The 17,875-nt window shown below is 46.1% G+C and overlaps 1 protein-coding gene across 1 annotated transcript in view; it reads left to right on the top strand.

The window, feature by feature from the left end:
- Positions 1-17,875, top strand: part of Frmd6 (FERM domain containing 6) — a 60,992-nt gene that overhangs the window by 32,503 nt on the left and 10,614 nt on the right. Inside the window, exons 3-9 of the mRNA XM_051147197.1 lie at positions 967-1,057; positions 5,318-5,397; positions 6,361-6,437; positions 8,680-8,866; positions 11,897-12,052; positions 15,744-15,809; positions 16,542-16,610. Coding sequence (XP_051003154.1) covers positions 967-1,057; positions 5,318-5,397; positions 6,361-6,437; positions 8,680-8,866; positions 11,897-12,052; positions 15,744-15,809; positions 16,542-16,610 — 726 coding nt within the window. The remainder of the gene's footprint in view (positions 1-966; positions 1,058-5,317; positions 5,398-6,360; positions 6,438-8,679; positions 8,867-11,896; positions 12,053-15,743; positions 15,810-16,541; positions 16,611-17,875) is intronic.

The raw sequence follows: 17,875 nt of genomic DNA on the forward strand, positions 1-17,875 counted from the left end.
GGGTGGGTTGCCACATAACGAGGGGGAGCTTGTCATTTAAAACAATATGGGCAGATCGGGAGAGCCTTATACTAAGTGTCATAAGCTAGGCACAGACTGCATGGCCTCGTTTGTGTGGACTGAAAGAAAGGGAGATGTTGGCCAAAAGATCTGAAGTTTCAGCTAACAGGGTGAGTAAGTTCAAGAAAACTATGGAGAATGGCAACCATAACTAATAATGTGGGGGATACCTAAACATTACTGGCTAAGAATAGATCTAGAGTGTTCTTACCACATACAAAAATAATATATGAGGCAACACATGGTTAATCCATTCTGTAGGGCAATGGCTCTTAACCTGTAGGTCATGACCCCTTGTAGGGGAGGGTGTGTGTGTGTAAACAGCCCTTTCACGGGGGTCGCCTAAACCAGCAGAAAACAGATGCTTACGTTATGATTCATAGCAGTAACAAAATTACAGTTATGAAGAAGGAATGAAAATAATTTCATGGATGGGGTCACCGCAACACAAAGAACTGTATTAAAGGATCACAACATTAGGAAGGTTGAGAACCACTGCTGTAGGGTGCACATACCCCAAAACATTGAATACTATATAAAAATGTAGCCGTTAACGTAAGGAAAAAAATAATAATAAAAGGAAGAACATACTTGCCAGCTAAATAGCTTTAGTGGAGACATTTATTCTGAAGGCCCATTTTCATGCAGGATCTGAGAACCTGATCCGTGTGTCCTAAGATTTATGAGTCTTGCGCAGGATTGACTTGCTCCTCCGTTAACATGCTGTCAATGTTGATCCTGTGATAGTCATTGAAACACGGCCACAGGCTGCAGTGGTTTTGCCGATGTCAACAGGTCTGTGAAGGTGTATATTTGCAAAGTTTAAAAAGTGCCTAATAGTGCCTCACTGTGTGAACTGCATTTAATTAGCTCAAGTGTCTTTTTTTTCCCCCCTCCCTCCCACAGGTTAAAATTCTGTGTCACCAATTGCTGGACCAGGTGTGTGACCTGCTCAGGTTAAAGGATTGTCACCTCTTTGGTCTCAGTGTTATACAAAGTAAGTCTCAGTCCAGTCCCTGGTATGTTTAGCCAACTGTCTCTGAGGAAATGATACTTTAAAGTCTAAAGCCGTCACGCTATGTGAACTAACTGTCAAAATACCCATCAACTAATCGCCATTTTTAGTCTAGTATTTATTTTCCAATAGCAACATGATGTATTTCTTACCTGATTAAGGATTTTTATTATTGTCATTACATTTTTAACTTACTGTTGCTCCTTTTATGAATCTAGATATTTATTTATGTTACTTATGTGTTTGTTCTTTTGTTTCAAGGAACCAGGTTTGATTTATTGTTGTTGGTCATTTCAAAGCCCCCCTCCCGCCCCATCCCCTCCCAGCCAGACAAGGGTCTCTGTGTAGCTCTGGTTGTCCTGGAACTCACTTTGTAGACCAGACTGGCCTCAAATTCACAGAGATACACCTGCCTCTGCCTTGCCTCTGTCTCCCAAGTGCTGGGACTAAGGGCGAGCACCACCACTGCCCAGTTCCAGGTTTGATTTTTGTTGTTGTTTTCCTGTCCTCAGAGACCAGCGCTACCCCAGAAGAAAGTAGCTGTTTTTGTCATTGGTCGTTACCATCTATATAATACTATAAATGATAAAGGCTCGTGACGCTACAAAAATTTTGAACTTAATAAAACCAACTGATATTCTGTTCAGATTCTCTTGCAGCTAAAAGTAATGGAGTGATGGAGTAATTGGATTTTGTTTTCTGGGTTTTTTCATGCCCTTCTCTCTCTCTTTTGAGTCTGGCTGTATGACTTTGAAATGTCATATTAGAAATTTGCAAGGAAGGACTTGATAGACTCTTTACTGTCTCCTGTCCCTTACTTAGTACTAGATTCTTGGGACTTAACCTGCAGCCATTTGTTAAAAGCTAAGTCCCAGAATATTCTAGCACCTCTGCTCATCTCTTTGGAAAAGTGTTTCTTGTATTTAATTTCGCTTTCGACATTTATCTGGACGATCTCTTACTTGGCTTGGTTTAAATCTAAAGGGTTGTGATAGCTTTAGAGTCTGGTCAGTGCTGTGAAGGTTTGTATCTGCCAAGTTAGAAGACGTGTTGTCAGCAGATAAAGTGCCCACTCCTCCGAAATGGGAGCCATGTTCAGTGGCCTGTCCAGGAACATGGGATGCACAGGGCTTGCACATTAGCCACTTGCCCCCCACTTCGTTTCTGTAGTCAACGCAATAAAAACAGGAAGGGTAAGCTCCACCGCTGGGTTCGTGCAGCCCTCTTGTCTTTCTAGGAAAGGTCTAGAAGCAGTAAGATGCCGCACAGACTCCAAGTGGCTCTTGCTGTGCTTACCTCAGACTTTCTTCCTTCTGCACCTCCAGCCAGACTGTTGATCGGTGTGGTTCGACGAGCCAGTCCAAGAAAACCAGTTCATAGCTTCCTTTAGTTTCCCAAATGAGAGCTTTTAAGACGCCCTTTAAAGGAGAGTGTGTGGTGTGGTGAAAGAGTTGGTGACCTGGTTCGAATTCTGGTTCTACTGCTAGCCATCAGGGAACCTTCAGACATGCCACCAGATGTCTCTCATTGTCAAGTTGTTTCACGTCAGAGAGAAACTGCTCTCCAGCTCTGCAGGATGGATGTGTGCTTGAGAATTTGCCTCACAAGTTTCGGTTTGTTAGTGTGGTTTTGGATTCCCAGCGCAGGAGAGCAGGAAGTATAGAGATTCCAGAAAGCCATGTCCATGCAGGTACAGCTTCCCCACTGCCAGCCCCACCGCTGGCAGAGCCTACACTGATACCGTATCACCCACAATCCATCATTTGCACTTGGGTTCACTGCTGGTGTTTGTATCCCGTGGCTTTGGACAGGTGTATGGCATGTATCCATCCTCAAGGGCTGTACAGGATGACTTTACTGACCCAAAGCCACTCTATCATTTGACAGTTCAGTCCTAACACTCTTCATAAGACCTATCTAAATATCAAGAGTCATAACGGCTTCCCAGTTCCCTCAGTTTTGTTTGAAGTAATTTCAAAGTTTCAGCAATGAAAGAGGACAGCGAGAACTTCCTTAGGTGTTAACATGACATCTCTTCCTCCATCTGTCATCCACCTGCCTGGTTCCTCTCTCCCCACACTGGAGACAAGCAGCATCTCCCACATAACCGTGGTGGCGGTGGCATCACAATCAGGAAGTTGCCGTTCTGATGCTAAGTAGTCTTCAGTTTTGCCAAGGAGCCCTCACGAGGCCTGCCTGGTTCAAATCTGCGTTCTTCAGCCATTCTTCACCCTTCCTGTGACCTTGGTATTTCTTTTTTTAAAGGGAATAGTCAAGGTACTTTGTGGAATGTCCTTTAACTTGGGTTTGGTGCATGTTTCCTCATGATGATTAGTTCAGGTTATTCATGATTTGGGTGGGGACATTGGATAAACGATAACGTGCCCTTCTCATTGTGATGTCATGAGACACACTAGTTATTTATGTCTTTATGGTGATGTTAGCTTTACCCACGCTCCTTTATTCATGAGCTTATATTAACACTTCTAATTATAATGTACTTCCATGAGAGTCATTCTACCTTTCTTCTTCTTTCAATTATTAGTGAGAAACCTGGCTTCTTTGCTCAGTCCTTTAGGAGTGTATATAAAGGATGTTACAGAGGGACAGGTCCGAGGGCAGCGTATGGGGAGGGGGACACAGCTCTCCTGCTCTCTTTGGATCTACCAGTCTCCCCGTGTTCAGCTACCCAGAGTTCTCGACAGCTCTCACCACACTGTCAAGTATGGTAGATGCATAAAGGTAATTTTAAAATGTCTATGTGCTCACAAACTCACAGAGACTGTAGCTGTGTACACAGGGCCTGCACAGGCCTACCCCAGACCGTCCCAGGCCAAGAGGGGAAAGCCGATGTCATCCCTAACCAAGAAGCTGTCTCTAACAGCCACTCACAAAAGGAAAAGTTAGTTTTCACTACTGGAGACTCACTGGGTATACAAACCACACTTAACGGTGGCCCGTGCCTGGCAGTAATGGCCAGTTCAAACCGAACTCAGTGGAATTTTGTAGACATTTTGTCTTATGTTGCTTTGTTTGAGCATTTAAAAAAAAAAAGTCTTAACTGAGGCAGAGGCACGCGGATTGGTGGGAGTTTGAGGCCAGTCTAGTCTACAAAGTGAGTCCAGAATATCCAAGCCTACACAGAGAAACCCTTTCTCGAAAAAAATAAATAAACAACAAAAATCTTCACTAGTCTTTCCTGTATATTATTGTCTCTGATTTTGTGTTACTCTGGGTTTTATTTCTGTGCGTGTGCCTGTTTCTTGTGCTTTTTCTCTGTTTTGGTTTCTTGTGCTTTTTCTCTGTTTTGGTTTGTTTTTGGATATTCTGGTTTAGTTTATTTGCATTTTTTCCCCTAAAGAAACAGAGGGCATGGATTTGAGTGGGAAGCAAGGTAAGCAGAATGTGGAAGGAAATGGGGGAGTGCGAACCATGACCAGAATATATATTTTTTATTTTTAATAAAAGATAGACTAGAACTATGCGTGTGCTACTCTGAGCAGTGTCACCTCTGGTCATCATGTCACTGCTTCCCACACAACCACACGCAGATCAGAGTCATGTTCAGTCAGTAAAAAACAAGCGGCAGGAGCCGGCACTCACTGACAAGCTTGGTAACTGGGCTAAGTGGACGAAGCTGCCAATCAGTATTTGTCAGCATTTCACCAATAGAAGTGTCTTCTGTCCTCTAAACCAAAGTGGATTTTTCTAAGATGTGTGTCCACAGGGGTGGGCGCTAGATGGTTTCTAAAGGTCCTAGAAGCTAAGCACACGTGTGAGTGGAAACCATGGTTATTCTAAGCAATGCATACTTTAAAATCTTGAGTTCCATGTTACAGAAGCAAAAGCATCCGTGACTCCGTAATGTCTAGCTCGTGGCGCCGTGGGTCTCTTCCTGTCCTCACACGGCATTCACAGATCATGAGGCTAGGGTTTTTTGTTTTTGTTTTTTTGTTTTGTTTTGTTTTTTTGTTTTTTTAACTGTTACTTTGAATAGTTTTTTTCTTGAAATTTTTCTTTTAGGCGGGGGTGGTGGCACACATCTTTAATCCCAGCACTCGGGAGGCAGAGGCAGGTGGATCGCTATGAGTTCGAGGCCAGCCTGGTCTACAAAGCAAGTCCAGGACAGCAAAACCCTGTCTCGAAGAACCACAAATAAATAAATACATAAATAAATGAAAAGAAGGAAAGAAAAGAAACTTTTTTCTTTAGCATCTTGTCTCTCTCTCTTTAAATGTACAGATAATGAGCATGTGTATATGGAGTTGTCACAAAAGCTTTATAAGTATTGTCCAAAGGAATGGAAAAAGGAGGCCAGCAAGGTACGGCAATACGAAGTCACTTGGGTGAGATTACATTTATGCACAAAATTCTCTGTGTTCTTTAAAAATGTTTATTTTTTACCTGTGACATTAGAATAAAAACCATAGGCAGTAATTTACCCAGTCAAGTATGCAGAAGTGAAGTGAATTCCAAGTGCTGAAATGTCTGGTGGGTGGGGCGTGGCTAGCTGACAGCAACAGCACACATCCATAGTTAGCGAGGTTTCCGTAGTCCTGGGGTAGCGCCGTGAAGTGAAAAGCAGGACAGAGTATCTGTTTCTCTCCCTTGACAGTGTTGTCAAACCTTGTGGCAGTTTCTAGTAATTTCTGCATTTGCTTTTTTATCGTTCTTGCATTCAAGCCTCAGTTTTTTTATTGTACTGCCTCTTTCTCTAGTAAACACCAGTTCCTTTGGGGGGGGGGGGGGGGGAGCTGCATAGTTTCTGCTATGCCCTGGTGAGTCAGGAATGAAGTCACATCTAATCCCAGGTCCTCCCATAGCAGTGCAAGAATCTTGGGCCGCACTGGAAGGAGACTTCAAAGCCAGCTGCAGACCAAAGCACTCCAACATTTAAGTAAACAAGCTACATGTTAGAATGTGGCGGGTGGAATGTTGAAGGAACAAGAGAGCATTTGTAATAGGCAGCAAATGGTCACCACAGGGGACAGAGCTGGGCCAGAAGCCGGAGCTCAGCTAGAACTTTCCATGGCATTTATTTTTATCTTCCCTTATGTCGCCATTGGCATCACGGCGAATGAGAATCCGGAGAGGGAGGGTGCCCACTTCACCTTGTAACTTTTTGGTTGGATGTCCGCACGAGACACCTGTCTGCCTACAAGCCCCACGTTACGGGCAGATAAGCCTGTCTGTGTTTGGAAGCATGCCTTGCAAGTAATGGTAGTGTGATTGCCTTTGAAGCCTATGTTGGAAATAACTGAACACAGCGTGTGTCTCTGTCTTAGGGCATTGACCAGTTTGGGCCTCCCATGATCATCCATTTCCGGGTGCAGTACTATGTGGAGAATGGAAGACTGATCAGGTGCGAAGACAAAGAACCCATGAGCCTAAGCCTCGGTCTCCTCCATGGCACTTCCGTTGACAGACACACTAACTATGTCATGGTGTCATTCCTTTCTTCTGCCTGTTAGAGTATAAGCTGGCTACAGCAGCAGCAAGTGTTTGGTTGTTTGCTTTTTTTTTTTTTTTTTTTTACCTTCATGTATTCTTAGTGCCTAAAACAAGAGGCACACTTGTTACTAAGTATTTGTTGGCTAAATAAATGGTAGCCTACAGGTGAGCTCTTAATGTCACAGCCCACGAGAAGGAACTTTCGTTGTTTTTCAAAAGAGAGTTATTAATATGATTATATGCTTTTCCAAGCGGGGACAGAGCCACAAACTTTTCCAAGCTGCTGGTTTTTGTGTTAGCCTTGTTTTCACTTCACTTGAGGTCCTGCTTGCACTCTTAGTCAGTAGTTTAAAAACTAAGAATAAGCCAGGTTGGGAGGCAGAGGCAGGCGGATCGATCTCTGAGTTCCAGGACAGCCTGGTCTACAGGGTGAATTCCAGGACAGCCAGGGCTACACAGAGAAACAACCACCACCAAAACAAAGCAAAACAGAAACAAAAGAAGAAACAAAAGAACCGGGCATGGTGGCGCACACCTTTAATCCCAGGCAGAGGCAGGCAGATTGCTGTGAGTTCGAGGCCAGCCTGGTCTACAAAACAAAAGCGAGTCCAGGACAGCCAAGATAACATAGAGAAGCCCAGTTTCGGGGAAAAAAAGAAAGAAAGAAAAGAAAAGAAACAAAAGTCAGGGGTGCACTCTGGGGGCCAGGGAACAGGTTTTTGCGTCTTGGAGAGAGGTGCGAGAGCAGTCCCACGATAGGAATAGAATTAACTGGTTCTTAGCCTCTTTCTTTGGTGTGGGATTCATTGCTAGAGATCACACTTTTAAACTCGGGGATGAAAGAAAACTCCATATGAAACTTTAATATGAAAGAAACAAATACGCTGGCATAATGTTAGGAGAAAAACTGGCATTTGGTGTTTTCAGTCGTCACCAGATAGATACGTAGTAAGTATAAGAAATATCGGTACCTAGAGAATATTGCTAACCGCTACAGACTTCAGAAGTTAGCCTCAGCTTCACACGGTAGGGATGGGATGCCCTGCAAAGGAAAATATATTACTTGGCCACTGATATGTCCCATAGGGTAAAGAATGCTAACTCTTTACTTCTGCATACCCCTCCTCCACTGCCACCATAAACCACCCAAGAGCATATAGTCTGCATTATAAAAGACAACACTGAAAAGTAGCCTGTCCATGGAAAAGGAGTTACATAGATGCTTTATTTTTAAGCTCTTCACTCTTAGCCCTGGTCTTGGGGTGTGTTCCCGTTATTATCTGCTGCTGGTGGGCTGGGACCTCAGGTAAACAGCCTGAAATAGTTAGAGTGACCTCACTGAACGAGTGCATGTCTTCAGTCGTTTTCTTTCATCATAAAACTAATCCTGTTTGCCCATGAACATTTCTTTTGAGTTGACCAAATGTGCTGTGACCCACTCCGACCCCCACCCCCACCCCCACCACTGCTGCCTGCACTTCCTGTTCACCTACTCAGTGGAAACTGAATTTATTTCTGGCTAGCGTAGATTAGAGAGAGTGCACTATTAGTATCTCCCTTTGTGGGGAGCATCGTGGTTCTCATGGCGAGTGCCTCCTCTTTCTGTAAAACAAGGTTTAAGGAAAGCTCTGGTTCCTTCATCAGAGCAACATAAAAATAACAAACCACTAGTGTGTGGTGTTCTCCTGTGAGCATTTTTAAAAAATATTTTTATTTAATTTTTAAATTTATGTGCATTGGTGTGAGGGTGTCAGATCTTGGAGTTATAGACAGTTGTGAGCTGCCATGTGGGTGCTGGGAATTGAACCCAGGACCTTTGGAAGAGCAGATGGTGCTCTTAACCACTGAGCCAACTCTCCAGCCTCCCCGTGAGCGTTTTAAAGTGCTGGAAAGCATCCGTGATCCACTAGGGAGAGGAGCCATGCCAGGAACATCAAGCAGGAAGGCCAGGCTTGTCCCTGGGGTTGCTCCCTCAAACCTGCCTTTCTCTGAGTCAAAGCTGTGAGCTTTAGGGTGAGCCTTCTGGCCCCTGCAGCCTCCTGAGCCTCTTCTGGTCCCAGCTTGGGGCCTCTGTCAGCAGATGCAGATGGCATTTTGGGTTGTGTTGACATGTTTCACCAAGACATGAATGCTGTTTTCCTGTGTCTGCCTAGTGACCGGCTTGCAAGGTACTATTACTACTGGCACCTGAGGAAGCAAGTGCTGCATTCTCAGTGTGTGCTCAGAGAGGAGGCCTACTTCCTGCTGGCAGCCTTCGCACTGCAGGCCGATCTTGGGAACTTCAAAAGGAGCAAGCACGTAGAGAATTACTTTGAGCCGGAGGCTTACTTCCCCGCATGGGTATGTACCGTCGGATTCTCCATCCTGCCCACTCAAACGCATGAGATGAACCTTCATGTTCTGGGGACAGGGAAACCTCTCATGGTCCCCAAGTACAGATCCAAGGCCAGGAGCTCCGTGCACTACAAGCCTGCTCGCAGCTGAGGAGGCTCGCTGGCCATCATCCTAGATGTGGAGGGACTTAAATGTTCCCAGCCCCCTGCTGGGGTGTGCACAGCAGTGACACTCTCAACCCTCCGGGTGAAATGCATTTTTTCCCCCTTTGAGGGGAAAACAAAAACAGAAAAAAACAATTACTTCTCAAGAGATGAGATCATTCACAGCTTTAATGGGCTGAGAAAACAAATCTAAATCAACTTTTGGCTCTGACCTCTGCGTCCTCCCCTTGCCAGGCGAGGAGCCATCCCCTTCTGTCAGGGAGACAATGTAGATCATTCTGGCCGGAATGGTGTCTCACACACGCGTGCCCCTTCGCCTGTTGGGTTGCTATTCTTGCTGCAGGCCTCAGTGTCCTCAGCTCTGGGCTAGGCTCGCTCTCCTTCGGTTGACGTTCACACCACAGTGGGTCGTCGCCTGTGTCCACACAAAGCAGAGCCACCTGGCTTGCTTCCCAAAAGACAAGCCAAGTGTGTTTGATCTTTCTAGCGTCTTCCTTCCCGTGTGCGTTCCTCAGTCCAGCTCCGCCTGCCTGCTTCTCCACGGCCATGCACATGCTGTCGCTAAGGTCATTGATGACCTTTACATGGCCCAATTTAGCAGACACTTCTCTCTCTCTCTCTTCCTCTCTCCCTCTCTCTCTCTCCCTCTCTCTTTGAGACAGGGTCTCTCTGTGTTAATCTTGGCTGTCCTGGACTCACTTTGTAGACCAGGCTGGCCTGGAACACTTTTCTCTCCTTTTGCTAAGTTTTTCTGCTGCACTTGGCACTTAGCCATTTCCACCAGGGAGATTTCACCCCAGTCAGCGTTTTTCCCAACCACGTTCACAATATGCAGGTAACTCCTAGGTGGGTCTCCACTGTACAGTGAGGAAGCACCCCAGACTTGGAGCACCCAAAATCACACTTCCTCTTTCTCCTACCTCCACAGAAGTAGCCCTACCTCTGTATTCATGGTGTCAGAGTGATGGAGGCCACCATAGGCCCAGTTGCTCAGACTCCCAGCATCATGTGGACTCTGCTTAGCACTGTGCCTTCCCCGCATCCCACCCAGCAACAGCAGCATCCTCTGACGTGACCACTCCATTACCTGCCACTTGCTTAGTCCTGCCTTCTGTAACTGTTATTTTCCTTCCACGTCCACTGCATCCCCTTCCTTCAGCATTCCCTCTGTTTGAGTCTGAGCTCTCAGCATTCTGTTGTGGAGATGTCCCTACTTCGGTGACCCCTGGCTTGCGTCTGAGAGTTTTGAGCCTCTGACTTAACCCTGCCGGAACTCCCCAGTTGCCTGTGGTGTGGTGTTCTGGCTCCCAAGTTTGAAACTCCAGGATCTGATGGATGCCTTAAATTGTGCTCTGGCAACGTCCAGCTAGTGACTTACAGATGTGTCTGCAGAGTTGCTGGGATGTTTCACACTTCTGGACCTCCTCCTCCTCCCCACCCCTAAGCAGGCTTTCACTGTACAGTGCCTTCCTGGCACTACCTGTGTAGACCAGGCTGGTTTAGCACTGCTAAATGCTCCCACCTCCGCCTCCCAGGTGCTGGGATTAAAGGCGTGCACATGTGGCACCACACCCAGCCTGGGCTTCTCTTCTTACAGTTCCTTTAGTATGTGAAGCTTCTCTCCTTGTTTCAGCTGGCTAACTCCTGATCCTCTGGCTATCAGCTCCTGAGAGAGAGAGTGTGTGTGTGTGTGTGTGTGTGTGTGTGTGTGTGTGTGTGTGTGTGTGTGTGTGTGTGTGTGTGTGTGTGTGTGTTTTTCTGGGGTATCCAGCAATGTGCCCTGTGTTCCTGCCCTGTGCTCGGAGCTCTCTGACATAAGTCCTCTTCATCTGTCCCAGCAATTAGTATTTCTTTGCGTATTTTAAGGGACAAGTATGGCAGTAGCCATTTCTGGTTTTGATTAACATTTAGGGTTTGGTTATTGAAGAAAAAGTGTGAGACGTGGCACCCTTTGCCGTCAGTAGCAGGCTTTGCACTCTCCAGCTGCCAACAGATCGCCAAGCTTGGGCATTTCAGTCAGAGTGTCCACACAGTGAGCCATGGCCCCAGTGACCAAGGTCCCACTTGTCCCCTCCTCGAGTTCATGCCAGTATCTGAAAAGAAAGTCACATTAAAGCTAAAAACTGGCCAGTGTTTCCAGTCACGCCATTTTGAAGCCCGCCCTTTTGCTCATGTTGCTGCCACTTTTCATGTTTGCAAATCCTTATGGAATCAGCCAGAACATTCCTCAACCCCCTCAGCCTGCAGCCCCTGGCTACTGTGTGTCTTTGGCATTCAAAAGCTCAGGTGGACACCATCCGAATCTAAGCCCCAGCAAATCACAACGAATGTTGAGTTGAAACTGTTCCTTCACACATTTTTCCAGGAGTGTCCTGGCCTCTTGTGTGAGAACCAAAAGTATTCCAAAGAATCCTGCCTGACCCTTTACCGTCCCCAGATGAACTCGTATAGTCTCATGCTCTGTGTGTGTGGGGGTGGGGTGGGGGTTGTGGGAGTTAGTGGGACCCCGAGCCAGCACATGTTCCGGCTTCATTGTTCTTCATGGTAGCTTCATTTTGGGAGTATAATCCATAAAGTGTGTGCAATTCCTCCAGTTTGCATGGGATTTCACACACACACACACACACACACACACACACACACAGATGACTTTTAAAACCAAGAGTCTGTTTCTCTCAATTAGGAGATTTTTCTTCTACCAAGTGGACTTGGTTATAATGTTGCTTATAATGTTAGCCAATCCCACCTAGTGGCATAACAAGGTAGTGAAAAATAGGATAAAATTAGAATTTGCTAACGGGAATTAGCCCGTTTATGCAGCCTATTTTAGCTTCTCATCCTCTTGTTGTTGGTGGGGGCGGTGTTCCAACAGGTTGTTTCCAAGAGGGGAAAGGAATACATCCTGAAGCACATTCCAAACATGCACAGGGACCAGTTCGCGCTGACGGCCTCCGAGGCTCATCTGAAATACATCAAAGAGGCCGTCCGACTGGACGACGTCGCCATCCACTACTATCGACTATACAAGGTAGGAAAATCCTCGGCCCAGGCCCCGGATGTACTCCTTCCCAAGAGAGATCGCCACTTACCTGAGAACCGTGGTTTCCTCTCGTGCCAAGCCATGAGCACTCTCCTTTTGGCTTGCCCCTGGTCTCCATGGGTCAGGCCAGGAGGCCGTAGTGGTCTACCCCAGAAGCAAGGTCACGTCACAGTGCGGTGATGAATGGCTACAGATCCACGAATCTGCCTCTCCAGGACCTACGCTGTGTTCTCTTTCTGCTCTGAAGAAACCTTTGCAACCTGTTCGATGAATATTATTTTAGTGTTCCTCCATGAGAAGCCCTGCCTGCCCTCATTGCGCCTCTTTAACTATGGGAATTGTCCCCAGAGCAGCCAGTACAGACAGAGTACTGTGTGGCTGCATTTTCTCTTCAGACCCCAGCCACTCTGCAGGAAGTGCTCATTTTATAGACCAGGAAACTTGAGGCTTCAGGAAGTTAACTCGCCGAGGTTACAAAGCCAAACAGCCGAAACGCGTGTATAGGTGAGACACTGCAGGGACTCTGGCATCCTGTGCACCCAAGCCTCGTCTTCCACAGAACGTGGGGATGCTCCGCACGCACTCATGCTGGCCTTCAGCATCTCCTTGCCTTCCCTGTCTTTACGACTGCTATTCCCGCACTAGAACTGCATCCTTCTCGGTACTCAGGGTGCATTTGCAAACCCAGTGAGATGAAGCTGTTCCCAGATGGTCAGTGGGTGTGACTGTGAGATTGAAAGCCAGTTTGGCTCTTCGCTGTGTGGCCCTAGGAACACATTTAACATCTCTGTGCTTCAGGTTTCTCATAGCTCAAAGGACGCTGGGACCTGCCCACCCTTTAGGACTACAGCCTGAAAGAACTGAAAAGTGAACAGTGCTTAAAACAGTACCTGTCACGTGTCAAGCGTGATGTTCAGCAAGCTATTTTGTTGACATTTACTGTCCCTGCCACACCCTTTGAAATGAGATTAGTATAACTGGACCTTTGTGTGGGGTGGTCGGATTGCTGGGTAGTCTAATTACTAAATGTAATTTCCCAGCTGTCCAGAGCTCCGCACACTCTCACTCCCTGGCTCTGGCTCTCTCACCATCCTAGGACGGATCGGAGTTCCCATCTGATCTCTGTCTGAATTCCTGAAGGGCTGACTGGCTTACATGAGAAAATTCCAGTCAGGCATTTGGGACACTCAGTTCCTATTCTAAAGTGTTTTAGAAATCTAAATGATACAGTGGACGGAGTGTGGCTTTGGAAAGAGGCATCCATTAGAGGCCCTGGGGGATCTGGGCAGCTGTACTGGTCATGGGCCATCTGTTGAGTAAGGGTGACACTGCATCGTGAAGGCCAAAGGGGTTCATGCAGTAACAGGCCTGAGACAGCAAGCAGGACACCTGTGACATTAGCAAGTGTTCAAAAAGTGGCTTTTTTTTTTTTTTTTTTTTGTCTTATTTGCCGGGGAGGCTTGCTGGCTTAAAGAGACCAGATAAAGTTGATACATCTTATAGAGAAAAACAAAGAATATTTGCTTAGTATGTGGTCCTACATTGTATAGAAAATGCCTTGTCTGCTTTCAAAAGACATTTACTAGAGCACTGCAGGCTGAAGTGGGTGGATGCATTGCCGCTGCCTGCCTCATGTAGGGGCAGTGTATGACGGGGAAACAGCAGAGCGTGGAGCACTCTGTAGGAATCGGCTTTGTGCCTGTTTTCCCTATACAGGGCTCAGACATGAACAGCAGCACTGTTTTGGACCTAGTCTCAATTCAAAATCCTTGGGCATAGCCTGGGGAGGGACATTGACCTGAGCTTGTGTGCGGATGGAGCAGGTCCTGTTGAACCCAACACTGCACCTGCCTTTCTTGACATAAAAATAGATTAGCTGGGAAGAAGTCACCCCCAAGCTAGAAACAGGCCAACTCCTTCTCATATTCCAGGCAAGAGCACATTTTCTAATACTGTGCTCCTGAGAAAACTGGCCTTAGACTTACTAAAGATCCAGGGACCAGAGAGGTAGCTCAGTGCTTTGGGGCACTTGCTGCACTTTCCGAGGACCTGGGCCATATGCCGACCACACGTAATGGCTCGCAACCACCCACTATTCCCACTCCAGGGCATCCAACAGCTCCTGCCAGCCCCAGGTGCACACATGGTGCATATACATACGCCCAGGCAAAACACACACACACACACACACACACACACACACACACACACACGTACGTACGTACGTTTTTCAAAACAGGGTTTCTCTGTATAACAGCCCTGGCTATCCTAGACTCACTTTGTAGACCAGACTAGCCTCAAACTCACAGAGGTGCACCTGCCTTTGCCTCCTGAGTGCTGGAATTAAAGGCATGCACCACCACACCTGGCTCCTAACAATTTTTAAAAACTTAATAAAGATTTGATAATATTCATTTATTGTTTTGAGATACCTGGTAAAGAAAATATTTGCTGGTAACTTAAAGCTTCATGCCTTACTCATTACACATAAGTCCTTAAAGATTGTAGCATTCTTTTACTTACAGTTAAAATGGCTTAAGTTTTACAGTTTATAGACACACATACATTCCCACATACATACACAACACTAGAATGTGTAGAATATCATCAAATATTTGCAAATTAGCTAAATAAAGCACTGAAGGAGAGCCTTAAGTTTGGTCACTTGTCTGCTTTTTGCGCATCATAGATAGGGAGCTGGGGTGGGGGAAGGAGGTACCAGATTTGAAACCTGTAAAGTCAGATGCACCTTGGACTATAACTAGACCATTGGACCCAGTATTCTAACATCCACACATTAATTAAGCACAAAGTGGAAGGTAGAAACGATCAAATGGTGGGAAGGCAGCAAGAAATGCCGTGTGAAGGTGGCGCATGCCTTTAATCCCAGCACTCGGGAGGCAGAGGCAGGCGGGTCGCTGTGAGTTCGAGGCCAGCCTGGTCTACAAAGCGAGTCCGGGACAGTCAAGGCTACACAGAGAAACCCTGTCTCAAAAAACCAAAAAAAACAACAACAACAAAAAAAGAAATGCCGTGTGTTGGAGTTCTCAGTGCTGTGAGTTATTAGAATAGTCTCAGAAGTGGAAGTGTGTCTCCGTGCTGGACTCTAAAGCCTGGAGACCTATGGAGTCAGTTTCAGACTGGAGAGATGGCTCATAGGTTAAAAGCACTGTCCATTCTTTCAAAGGTCCTGAGTTCAAATCCCAGCAACCACATGGTGGCTCACAACCATCTACAATGAGATCTGGTGCCCTCTTCTGGCTTGCAGGCACACATGTGGGCAGAATACTATATACATAGTAAAAAAATAAACCTTTAAAAACAAAAACAAAGAGTATAATTGGTTTCGTAAATACTCTTTAAGTCTTAAGTCTTGCAGGAAACCAAGGATGTGGAAAGTTAAACAGTTATTTTAAGTTTTTAAAAAAAAAAACCCTGGCATGGTGGCACACACCTTTAATCCAGCACTTGGGAGGCAGAGGCAGGTGGATCTCTGTGAGTTCGAGGCCAGCCTGGTCTACAAAGTGAGTCCAGGACAGCCAAGGCAACACAGAGAAACCCTGTCTGGGGGGTAGGGAGGAACCTTCCACATCTGAAATGTGTCTTTTTGTTTCATCATTGATCAATTGTTAATTATTGAAAGAAAAAAACAATTTTTCATAAGATTTTATTCCTTCAGGATAAAAGAGAAGTTGAAGGCTCATTGACCCTAGGATTGACCATGCGTGGAATACAGATTTTTCAGGTTTGTAAATGGGGGACGTATCAAATGGTGTTGAGCAGGTCTTAGTACAGGAGGATGCTGTGCTGAGCAGCTCTTAATACAGGAAGATGCTGTGCTGATTAGGTCTTAGTACAGGAGGATGCTGTGGACCCTGCCACAGCTCAGTCCTCAGCGCAGAGGTGGGTGACATAATTGGATGGATGGAGCGGCTCCATATGCCTTGACACAGTAGTCAGTCCCCTTAAAAGAAAGTGCAGTGCGGAAGATGAGCCCAGGCTTGGCCCTCGGAGAACATCACTATCTAAACTTGCTCCATGGGTGGGTCTCATGGGTTGTCAGTGTTCTCACCCACCATAGGATGCATCTACTCAGATGCTCCAGTGTCCATTACCATTGTCTGATACACACGGTGTCCTGTAAATGGGTGAGGACCGTCTCCCTTCCACGGGTGGGAAAGTGTCTCCTTTGGCCATATGTCAGGTATCTGTGAGGACGATAGAAAGATGTCCAATCTTCAGTGTGGGCAAAATACCCAGTTAGGGACATCTCAGTTCCTCCCCAGTTGCCGAGTGTCTATGAGTCTTTTGGACTTCATATTTAAATTTAGGGCCGGTGCATGCAGGCCACGGGAGATACTGCTGAGGATGCCTTCAGATTTTAGTTACCGAGTTTTAGTTATGAGCTTAGTCAACACAGTTTTAGGCTATCTGTCATGTTGCTCTAACTCTGTATGTGCTGAAATGCTGTCCACAGAATCTAGAAGAAGAGAAACAGTTGCTGTATGATTTCCCCTGGACAAATGTTGGGAAGTTGGTGTTTGTGGTAAGTGAAAACTGAGACAAGAAGGCTGAGGAGACAAAGAAGTCTCCTAGGTCGTTTTTGGTTTTTTGGGGTTTTTTTTGTTTTGTTTTGTTTTTTGTGTTTGTTTGTTTGTTTGGTGAGAATTTGGGGTGGGGCAGGGTTACTTTGAAAAATACTGTGTCCAAGAACAAAAGTAGTTGGATTTTTTGAGTGGGGTTGGGGGTGGTTTTTGGTTTTGGGGGGAAGTGTTTCTCTGTGTAGCCTTGGCTGTCCTGGACCTGCTTTGTAGACCAGGCTGGCCTTGAACTCACAGTGATCCACCTGCCTCTGCCTCCCAAGTGCTGGGATTAAAGGCATGCGCCACGTCTGGCTCTTGCTTTATTTTTAAATCGAAGCTAGGGGCAGGTGAAAAGACTCAGCACAGAGAGCTGAAAGCCAAGTTTAACTTGGATCCCTAGGCCCTACAAGGCGGAAGGAAAGAACAAGCCCACTTGTCCTCTGACCTGCCACCACCATAAACACAGTGGCTTTCAACTCCCCCGCAATATACACAAAATAAATAAATATTTTAAAAGCTTAAAAAAAATTAAACTGACAACAGTGCTTTCCTAGATATTCTCATAACCAGAGTTAGTCATGTCAGTAGCAGATTAAAGTCACAGAATATAATCTGTGTGTCCAATGTCTGCCACGCTGACCTAGCTAACTGAAATGCAGGGGGCAAAAAGTGAAGGCGAAGATACAAGGCAAATCCATCAAATAGAATTACCATTTGTAACCCCACCGCAGAGGGCTTGCTGGCACACGGGTAACTCCGCATGCAGGGGCTGGTGACCTCAGAAGTTCCCTGGTTCAGGGGAAGGATGGAAGCAAAATAAAAGTTGTTTCCAAATGTTCGGCTGCTTTTCAGTGGTCCGCCATAAGCAGTGGGGGAAAGTACCTCCATCTTCAGAATCTTGACAATGATGTAGATTCTATGAGAGCAAACTCTTGACTCTTTGCTGGGCTCTCTTACTCTGCCAATCACGTTCCCTGTGTGATGGCGTTCAAAGAACTGCTGTCTGTATGGGGCTCACTACAATCCATAATTGTGCTGAGTTTTGAGGCAATGGAGAAAAGTAGACAAGTAGAAAAGTAGCTGTAGCTAAGGCTGTGTAGACATGCATTCCTCAGTGTAGACCAGAGGGGATATGCAGATAAAGGCCTCTTTGCCTTGTTGGAGCATTATACTGGCTCCTCACCGTCCCGCCAGTCAGAAATTTGGTTTCACATCTCCTTAATTCTTT

Source organism: Acomys russatus, chromosome 1 (genome assembly GCF_903995435.1).
Source record: "Acomys russatus chromosome 1, mAcoRus1.1, whole genome shotgun sequence".
Classification (NCBI taxonomy): Eukaryota; Metazoa; Chordata; class Mammalia; order Rodentia; family Muridae; genus Acomys; species Acomys russatus.